We start from the raw sequence: 10,854 nt of genomic DNA, 5'->3' as shown, positions 1-10,854 counted from the left end.
CATCATCATCATTCTCCTTCTCCCCCCCTCTTTGCGCTTTTTCTCCCCCTCCTCCTGCCAGTCTCATCGTCTGTCTTCTTAATCAGGGTTTACAGCATACAGTATCGAATTGCTTGCTGTCTGCATGATTGCTCGCTTCCTAGATACGTTGTCTCCTCAACTGACATGCTTATCTCTACAGATTATTATTACTTATCCCGATTACTATTCCTATATCACTACAACTGCCTCTAACACTAAACGCCACGTCTTTGATTGAGAACTGTAGTCTTCTACAATGCTATCACGGCATCAAATCTGTATTGATCTTGGAATGATTAGGTTCTCTCTTTTGCCATCAAATATGTATCTTCAGTGAAGCAGTAACAATATGGAGTAAAAAATATTAAAAAAACGAAAGGACAAACAAGATATTGTGATACGGTATTAGAGAGGCGGAGATAGATAGAGGCTTAATATTATAGAGATCTAGAGAGAGACACACTCATTATAAGAGGGATAGGTAGATAGATAGATAGATAGATAGATAGATAGTAGATAGATAGATAGATAGATAGATAGATAGATAGATAGATAGATAGATAGATAGATAGATATAGATAGATAGATAGATACGGATACATTATAAGAGGAACAGTTATCATTATTTGAAAAAAGGGAGAGAGAGATTATTAGAGTGATACTGGTGAATAAACACGGTGTTAGAGAGATGAATGGAGATAGACACATTATTAGAGGGATATAGTTAAATAGGGACACAGTATTAGATGGATGGAGTTAGATTAATACACAGTATTAAAGAAACAGTGAAATAGAGTATTTGTGACAGCGAGATGGACAGAGACAGAGTATTAGAGAGAGAGAGAGAGATGGAAGGGACAGAATATTTGAGAGAGAGAGAGGGGGCAGAGTATTATAGATAGATAGATAGATAGATAGATAGATAGATAGATAGATAGATAGATAGATAGATAGATAGATAGATAGATAGATAGATAGATAGATAGATAGATAGATAGACAGACAATAATACTTGCACAAACACTATACGTATATATAAGTGTGTGTATAGATAGATGGATTGATTGATTGATGGATAAACAGAAAGGGACAGAGTATTAGAGACAGTATAGGGAAGAGATAGATAGACAGAATATAAAAGAGATTGGGAAATATAGACACGCATATTTAAAAGGAGAGAGACCATGTTAGAGAAAGGAAGCAAAAGGTCTTTCGTTTGCCATCAAATATACAGCCTCATTGAAGCAGCAACAATATGGAGGAAAAGATGAAACGGCAAACAACGAAACTAATAATGAGATATGTCTTTTTGGTTATTGCTATATATTTTTCATTTTTTTTTTTGGTTTTGCTCGTTTTTTATTGATATGTTTCCTGCTTTGCCTTATAGCATCTTGCTAACTTATCTCGCTCTCTAATACGATGTGTAATTATCTCGTTGTCCATCAACACACACACGATATGATATGACCATTATCGTCTAGCATCTGTCTGTCCATCCATCTAGCTATCTAGCATTAATGTAACCATATCACTCTTCCCTAATCTGTCAGTCTGTCTGCCTGTCTGTCTGTATGTATGTATGTATGTCTGTCTGTATGTCTGTATGCATGTGTGTGTGTTCGTTTGTCTGTCTGTCTGTATGTATGTATGTATGTATGTATGTATGTATGTATGTATGTCACTGTCAGTGTCACACCACGTGATTCTATCGATCACAATATCGATCTATGCAACAGTCTCTATCAGCTCCAGGTTTTCTTTTCTCCTCTCTCTGCCCGTACAGAGTCGATCTCTGTCTTTTGTTTTAGGAGCTGCCTCGCACGTTGTGTCTCTCTATCCACCACACAAATTATATCTCTTTCTACCCTTCTTTGTGTGTCCTTCTATAATACTCTGTCTAATTTATATCCCTCTCGTGCTATGTCTCTATCTCTATCCAACTCACTTGCTCTAATACCGTGTCTCTATTAATCAGTTGCTGCAATATGTTCCCCTTTGATCTGTTAATTATATATCTGGCTCCCCCCTCTCTCTCTCTCTCTCTTTCTCTCTCTATCTATCTATCTATCTATATATATTATATATATATATATATATATATATATATATATATATATATATCCATCTCTCTCACTCATTCCGTATACTCCTGTCAATGTCACTCTTTAGCCAGCTATCTGTATATCAAGTTGGAAAGTACTGTCGCATCTCAAGATGGGAAAGGAACAAATGCCTTTTTGGTCTTAATTAATGTATTTAATCAAGGTCAATATTCCCCTCATTATTGGTGACATAAACCCATCATTCTGGCAAATTTTCCAACCCCACCGGTGAAAATTCTTCAATTTTCGAAGCAAAGAATTACCCAATATCATTTTTAACTTCTTCACAATCAATAAACTGATTTACCTCAATGTTGTAATAATCTGAAAAGATGATAGTCAGACGGTGCAAGGTCAGGATACCAAGGATGAGGCAAACCTTCAATATCTAATGCCATAATCTGTTCCTTGGGCAATGTGTGGTCTTGCATTATTGTGTAAGAGCAACGCGCTTTAACGACTAACCAACGATGGTCACTTTTTCTGCTAATTATACTTCGCATTATCTGTTCCGCTTTGGTTTAACACTTCGTGATAAATGACACTTCTCATATCTCACCAACAACTGAGCATAATAGCTTTCGGGTGTATTCCTAGTTTGGTAATGGATTCTCCTGATTCATTTGGTGCTAGCCATTGTCGTTTTCGTTGGATATGATTATAGAAGTTACGTTCTTCATCACTTGTGGTAATTCTACCCAGGAAAGGTTCGGTAACAATTCTTTTCTTCAATGACGACTGAGAAGCAATCTGATAATGAGGGATCCATTGACCAAGTTTTAACCGTTTTCCTAAATCCATAAGGTTTATTATATATATATATATATATATATATATATATATATATATATATTCGAACTGTTTCGCTAATTCCCATGCAGTTTGCTTCTGGTTTTCGTCAACTGCGGTTTTCAGAAGCTCACTATTGACAGAACTGGTCGTCCTGATTAAGGATATTTAGCGACAGAAAAATCTCCAAAATGAAATTGGCCAAACCATAGTCGACCACGTCCAGACATTTAAAACTTCATTTCCATAGACAGAACGGGTATTTCTTGCCGCTTCCGTTGCTGAAGAGCCCTTTTTGAATTCACATTGTATGTAGTGTTTGATATGGGTCTGATCTAAATTCATTTTAAAAGGCTAAAGTCAATAGGAATTTAACCAGTGTGGTATAAAGTAATCTATGAACAAAAAAAAACATATGAATATATAAATGAATTCTTATTTTATCGCAAATATTGAAAAAGTGCCATTAAAGTGACCATGTCATAAATGCAACAGGAATTTCTTTGCAAGCAAATATATCTCCTTATCGCACTGTTTAGTTTACCACTTACTATGTATTATATCAGTGGTTCCCAAAGTGGGCGGTATTGCTCCCGCCCCCTGGGGTGGGAGTGGAAAGTTCCAAGGGGGTGTTGAAGGAAAGAAGGGCGATAATGGGGTAGCGATTCATGTAAGAAGTGAGGCGATAATGGGGGTCATGATTCATGTTGTATTGAATTTGCTTCAGAAAGAGGTCTATGTTTATTGGAGTGGGACGCTACGAATGTGGCTTAGGTGTCAAGGGGACAGCCCAAAAAGTTTGGGAGCCACTGTATTATATAACATCCATACTCAACACACACACAAATGAATGAATGAATTGATTAATTAATTAATTAGTTAATAAATGCAATCGTTTGATTCTTTGCCAACGATCGGCTGTATGTAAACTTTCTGCCTTTGTCTTGACTCCCTTTCAGTGGTGGTAACTTGAAAACAGAATGAGTTGTAGCGGCGGAGAACCCGATCGGTCAGCTTTGGCCCGGAGTCGTAGCATTGATCACCAGCTCGATGAAGAACGAGAAAGAAGACAGAAAGAGATTCAACTACTGGTGCTAGGTGAGTGGAAAGAAACCTTTACACATTCTTCGCTGGCCCTGGCTCTGACACACAAAACCAGGCAAGATTGAACCCTCCAGCTCAGGCGGCATTTAGTAGGGAGTTCTTTATATAAATTTCGTCTTTTTCTAAACCATGACCCTGAAGTGAGTTTATATATAATGGAAATGTGATTATGTATATCAAAAAAATATATATATAAGTCGAAACAATTTGTTGGCCTTTTATGGTTTTTATAATTATAACACGGAATTTTGTCATTGAACAGGTCGCGGTCTCAAAGCGACGAAAATATTTTGACAAATTAAATTTAAATGTTGAAGTGAATCTAACGGATTTTGTGTGTTTCTTAAATAGCTTATAAACACCTTCCACGCTGCAATTGTTTTCGTTCCAGCACACAATCTCAGATCAAGTCACTTGCTATGCAAGTACATCTCCGTAATAATTATTTATGTTATATAATATTATGCTATGTTATATTAATTCATAGTATTTAAAGTAATATTGTAATATGAATAAATTATTGAATGTCAATAGAATAACTCTATATTTAATTTATCTTTATTATTGAATTATACCAATATTTATAAGGTATCCAACTGGCGACTCCTGTTGTACTCTTTCACCATAACTTTCTCTCACTCTTTCTTCCTGTTTCTTCAGTAACGCTGCGATGGACTGGCGTCCCGTCCAGCTGGGGGGGGGGGCACATACGCCACAAAAACCGAGAAACCGAGCCCATGAGCCTGGCTAGGCTTGAAAAGGGCGCATGAAGAAATAAAATATATTATTGGCGAGCTGTCAGAATGCTCAGCGGCATTTCGTCGTCTTTACATTCTGAGTTCAAATTCTGCCGAGGTCGACTTTGTCTTTCATCCCTTCAGGGTCGATGAAATAAATATCTGTTGAGAGTACTAAGGTCGATGTAATTGACTTACCCAGCTCACCCGAAATTGTTGGTCTTGTGCCAAAATTTTAAATCAACACCATCATCATAATTATTACTATTATCATCATTATTATTATTAAAAATTAGCGGTCCAGCACATAGGACGTTGTTTTCTGTTATAGTTTGATGAAGGTCTCTGAGATGGAGGAGAAGCAAGGAGGAAGTAATGTGTGCCCAGCTAACAATCATCGATAGCCAACCCAACAACCTCTCCGCTAACTAGCTGGGTTCAATATTACGCACCTTTCGTAGCGTTATGTTAGAATGGCTTTGGTAGTTTTACAATCGCAGACAAATTCGAGCAATCTTCCTAAACTGAATCTTACATGGAACATGGCAAATAATTGCAGGCATGGCTGTGGGGTTAAGACGTTTGCTTTGCAACAACGTAGCTTCGAGTGGAACCTTAGGCAAGTGTCTGTTATAGTTCCGGGCATCTGTGGGTGAATTTTGGTAGACGAGAACTGTGCGGAAGCCCGCTAATTATATATATATATTATATATATATATATATATATATATATATATATTATATATATATATATATATATATATATATGTTTGTGTGTGTGTGTGTGTGTGTCATTGTACTTGTATTTGTACCCCCGCTACATCGCTTGACAATCGGAGTTGCTTTGTTAACGTGCTCATAATTTAGTGGTTCGGCAAAAGACACCAATAAAATAAGTACCAGATTTTCAAATGATCAAGAACTGGAGTTGATTTGTTCGACTAAACCGTTCAAGACGGTACTTCAGCTTGGCCGCAGTCCAATGGCTGAAACAAATAAAAGATAAAAGGAAAGAAGTGTGTAGCAATTCGACCGTAAAGTAACTTGCTCAAATCTTTGCAAAGCATATCTATAATCGATAACATCACGCTGATTGATATTTCATTCTCGATACAAAATTAGAAGCCACGATTAAAAGAAATCCCAGCTAACGGTTAGCTTAAACGATAAACGTCACCCTTTTCGAGCCTAGCCAGGCTCATGGGCCCGGTTTCCCCGGTTTCTGTGGCGTATGTGTTCCCCCCAGCTGGACGGGACACCAGTCCATCGCAGCGTTACTCAAGAAACAGGAAGAAAGAGTGAGAGAAAGTTGTGACGAAAGAGTACAACAGGGGTCTCCACCACCCCCTGCCGGAGCCTCGTGGAGCTTTAGGTGTTTTCGCTCAATAAACACACACAGCGCCCGTTCTGAGAATCGAAACCGCGATCCTCCGACCGCGAGTCCGCTGCCATAACCAGTGGACCATTGCGCCTCCACAACGGTTAGCTTACAAAAATGTAAATCGAGTATGTTTTGAGGGAGATTTGCCTTCTATGTCTAGCAGGCGGAGAATATGTTTCAGTCCAGATCAGCAATTTTTAACCTGGATAAAAATTCTCCCACGGGGGGTTATTTCTGATCTAGAATGGAGATTCTGGAGTGGAATTTTGTTCAAAGTTGATAAATCCTTTAAGATAAATCACTGTGTTCGCAATGAACAGAAAGAATCAAAATAATGCACGTTCGGGCAGATTCGGAAATGAACATGCTAATCGCTGTTTACTTCGTCCCTGGAGAACTTCTCTTTTCAGACGATATGTGTTCGATAACACACTCGAATTCATTAAATCAAGAGGAGCCTGAGACATTGTGATGTTTCGTCCTTATTGCGTCTCTGCAGTCAAAGTTACTCCCGGATCAATGAAACTAAACAAGAATTACAGCTCTTGTTCAAAGAATTCTGCAGACAAACAATTTACTGATGCTTGTTGATATCTTTTAAGCGGATAATAAATCGTCATGTGCACGATAAACAATGGAAAATCAAAAGAATGACTGGCATATTTCATCTTCAGTTGTTCCGGTGTATTCGAACGTAAATGTGCTAATCGCTATTGGAAAATAACTCCTTCCAGAGAAATGTCTGTTCATAAAACACACGATTCATTGGGATAATGAACATCAGTGTTTCGACCTTGTGTGTCTCCTCAGCCAAATCTTTCTTTGTCGTCATTCCAGTAAATAAGGATATTTATGTTAAATGAATATAAAACCATTGATATTATGCAATAATAAAATGTTTTGTAGATAAGACGGCATCATTTTTGGTTTTCGTTTCTTGTATGTGGTGAGAGAAATCAGAAATAATGAACTGGTAAAGAGGCGAAATACAACACATATGTGGGTGTATCTATGTGTATAGAATACCTTTTCTTTGTGTCTATGCGTATGTATATATACATATATAATAGTATTTCTTGCAGTGAGTGTACATATATATGTATGTATTAGCAAGAAACACTACTCTGTGTATTTATTGCATTGAGACTGATTCTTTACAAACGATGTGACATTGAATAGGCTAACAATTCCGTAATTGAACTGCTTGCCATAATATAAGTCAAGTGCACACTCACGCACAAACACACACACGCACGCACGCACACACACACACACACACACACACACACACACACACACACACACACACACACACACACACACACACACACACACACACACATACACACACACACACTTGACTTTTAACAGAATCCACGAACTGAGAAGAGCAAAGTAACAAAATGGATGACCTTCTCGTATCAGTGACATTTCACTAATGTGGCCACACATTCACGTACAACACACACACACACACACAGAACAGTATCAATATGGCGTCGGATTGGCAAAACGTCACTGAAGCGTCTGACAAAATGTCTAGTTGTATTTAAAGGCAGACTTTTAGGCTCTAAGTTCGAATCACTCGGTGATCGAGTTTGCCTTTTATCAATCCAAGATGATTAAAATAAAATACCAGTTATATACTGGGGAAATCTAATCGACAGTATTATGTCCTCAAAAGGCGAAATCTTTTGAGCTATGTTACAAATTAGTATCATTAACATTTCGCTCGAACTGTATAAATATGTCACCTCGTTGAAAGAATCAGTAGAGCGCTGGATAAAATGCGTTGTACTATTTAGTTACGGGTCTCTAAGTTCTGAGTTCAAATCAAGTCGACCTTCATTGAATTTGAACTCAGAATGTAAACAGTTGGAAAATATGCCGCTAGATATGCCTTCCGACGACGCTCTGACAATTCTGCCAGCTCGCCGCCCGAGATAGAATACATAATATGCACCGAAATTTCTGAATTATGACCATCCTCCCTGGCCCTTATCTTAAAGGAGCAGCACCTTCTTCTCTGCCCTCACGTTAGTGAATCAGAAACCAAAGCGGCGAGCTGGCCGAAACGTTCGCGCGCCGGGCGAAATGCTTAGCGGTATTTCATCTGCTGCTACGCTCTGGGTTCAAATTCCGCCGAGGTCGACTTTGCCTTTCATCCTTTCGGGGTCGATAAATTAAGTACCAGTTACGCACTGGGGTCGATGCAATCGACTTAATCTATTTGTCTGTCCTTATTTGTCCCCTCTATGCTTAGCCCCTTGTGGGTAATAAAGAAATAAGATACCAATTTCTGCTATTTTGTCATGTAGGTGCTTCCGGTTCCGGGAAAAGTACCTTTATCAAACAGATGAGAATCAGATATGGAGACGGCTTCCCTGAAAACGAACGCCACTATTTCAAACCATTTATTTACGAGAACATCACGCATGCGCTGCACCATGTCTTAGATCATATGGCATCTATGAAGATAGACTTTAATGACCCATCGATGACTGTAAGTATAACAATTCGTTTCATTTCGATTTATTTATTTGTTTGTTTGTTTGTTTTTGTAAGGTGGGGCTGAGCAAGGAGGTTGTGTGCATGCAGCCAGGCAGGTGTTTTGTCATAGCTGTCATCGATATTGTCGTCATCGCTGTCCTTATTACCATCATTATCACCGTCATCATATTCGTCCATTTCATCATCAGCAGCAGCAACATCACCGCCATCATCATCACCGCCATCATCATCACCACCATCATCATTATCATCATCATCGTCGTCGTCATCATTATCGCTGATGTCATCGCTGTCGTTGTCATTATTAACGTTATCACCATCATCATATTCGTCCTTGTCGTCATCGTCATCATCCCCATTATCACCATCATCATCACCATCATTATCCTCACAATAATCGCCACCACTTCTAATAACCTCCTCCTCCTTATCATCATCCTCATCATGACCAATGTATTGCCATATTAAATGCTGCGACTTAATTAATTACATGTTCGATCATATCATCGTTACTAATATCTTTTCAACGTGAAACAAATTTCATTTAAATATTCTGTTTTTGTGTTGTTGTTTTTTTCTTGCAGTTCTGTATTACTCTGTTTTTATCTTTCATTTGTATGCAGTTTTTTTTTTTATTTCTATTTTTGTATTTCAAGTTTGCTATTATTATTATTTCTGTTTTCGTGTGACGTACACAAAAACGACTAGCATATTTGCGCTTGAATCTGCTCAGAACATGCAAATGATCGTTTCAGATCTCGCTCTACACGTTACAAATACCGATTTTTATCTTTTATCTTTTACTTGTTTCAGTCATTGAACCTCGGCCATGCTGGGGCACCGTCTTGAAGGGCTGAGTTGAACAAATCGACCCCAGTAGATATTTTTTTAATCCTGGTACTTATTTTATTGGTGTCTTTTGACGAACCACTAGAATGCGGATTAGGGTTAAACAAACAAACACCGGTTGTCAAGCGGTGGTAGGAGACAAACACACACACATCTAATATAATAAATGCGAATTTCTGTGTGTCAGTGCGTAACACTTAGACCCCACTCTCTTATGATGAGGTGGGAGTAGTAGTAGGTATAGAGACAGTGAGAGTGGTGGCGAAGACAGACAGACAGACAGAAAGTAAAAGAGAAGGTGCGAAAGAGAGACAAAGAAATTTAGAGGGAGTTGATGGTGTTTTATTAAAAGTAGTAGTGTTGATGGTGGCAGTGGGAGAAATAATAAGAGAGAGAGAGAAAGAGTGGGTATGTGAGGGAAGGAGGGACTGAACACTGAAGTAACATGCTGAATAACATACTGAACGAACACACATTTAGCCTTTTGGTGATGGTAATGGGGTGGTAATAAGAGCATGAGCTGTAATTGTGATAGAGGTGGAGGGGGCAGCGGTGGCGGTGATGGTCAGGGATGACGGTGAGAGTAAACGACAGTGGTGATGGTGGTGGAGGAGAAAGCGACGAAATCAAAGGTGTTGATGGTGGTGGCGTCAGAAGTAATGAGTAATGGGGCCTCTGGGCGAAGAAAACATCCTTTCCTGGGGTACGTACGACTACTGTTGACAAGGGAGTTAACTCTTTGCGGAGTAACTTTCAGAAATTGATTGTCTCTCTCACATTTGTATATTTTGTTGTGTCGTATGAGAGTCATTACCCCAAAATTTGTTTCAACACACGAATTCACATCCTTTCATCCTTTTGGAGTCGATAAATTAAATACCAATTGAGCACTAGGGTCGATGTGATCGACTTTTACTCGCCCCCCAAATTGCTGGCTTTGTGCCAAAATTTGAAACCAACAACAAAAGGTTCTTACATAAAATTAGTTTGGTAGGAAACTAACGGAAGTCAATATAGTCAGGAATTTAATGACCATAAATATACCAAACGGGGTTCTACTTTCCACTTTCATTATAGTTATTGAAGTAATAACACAACACTTTCAAAAGCTGTGCTTAGACATTTTTGATACTGATCGCCCAGTTCTCAGAACACAACATAAAACCAAAGATAGAACAGTGAACGAAATACTTTGCAGCATTCGTTTACATTTCTTTGGTGAAGACACGTAGCTTCGTGGTTAAAGTATTCGGTTCATGATCTTAAGGTCGTGTGTTCAATTCCCTGCGGCATATTGTGTCCTTTATTTCACGTTGCTCCAGTTCACTCAGCTGGCAAAAATTAATAATACCTGTAA

The 10,854-nt window shown here is 38.5% G+C and overlaps 1 protein-coding gene across 2 annotated transcripts in view; it reads left to right on the top strand.

Moving 5' to 3' along the window:
• The first annotated feature begins 3,873 nt into the window (after positions 1-3,873).
• Positions 3,874-10,854, top strand: part of LOC115227855 (guanine nucleotide-binding protein G(i) subunit alpha-2) — a 43,444-nt gene continuing 36,463 nt past the window's right edge. For both annotated transcript variants that reach the window (XR_004997148.1, XM_029798568.2), the window contains exons 1-2: positions 3,874-4,013; positions 8,456-8,640. Coding sequence is in view for 1 of the 2 variants with exons in the window: in XM_029798568.2 (XP_029654428.1) it covers positions 3,896-4,013; positions 8,456-8,640 (303 nt within the window). In the remaining variant the exon portion in view is untranslated. The remainder of the gene's footprint in view (positions 4,014-8,455; positions 8,641-10,854) is intronic.

Source organism: Octopus sinensis, unplaced genomic scaffold (assembly GCF_006345805.1).
Source record: "Octopus sinensis unplaced genomic scaffold, ASM634580v1 Contig07822, whole genome shotgun sequence".
Classification (NCBI taxonomy): domain Eukaryota; kingdom Metazoa; phylum Mollusca; class Cephalopoda; order Octopoda; family Octopodidae; genus Octopus; species Octopus sinensis.
This window is presented reverse-complemented; position numbering and strand designations above follow the sequence as displayed.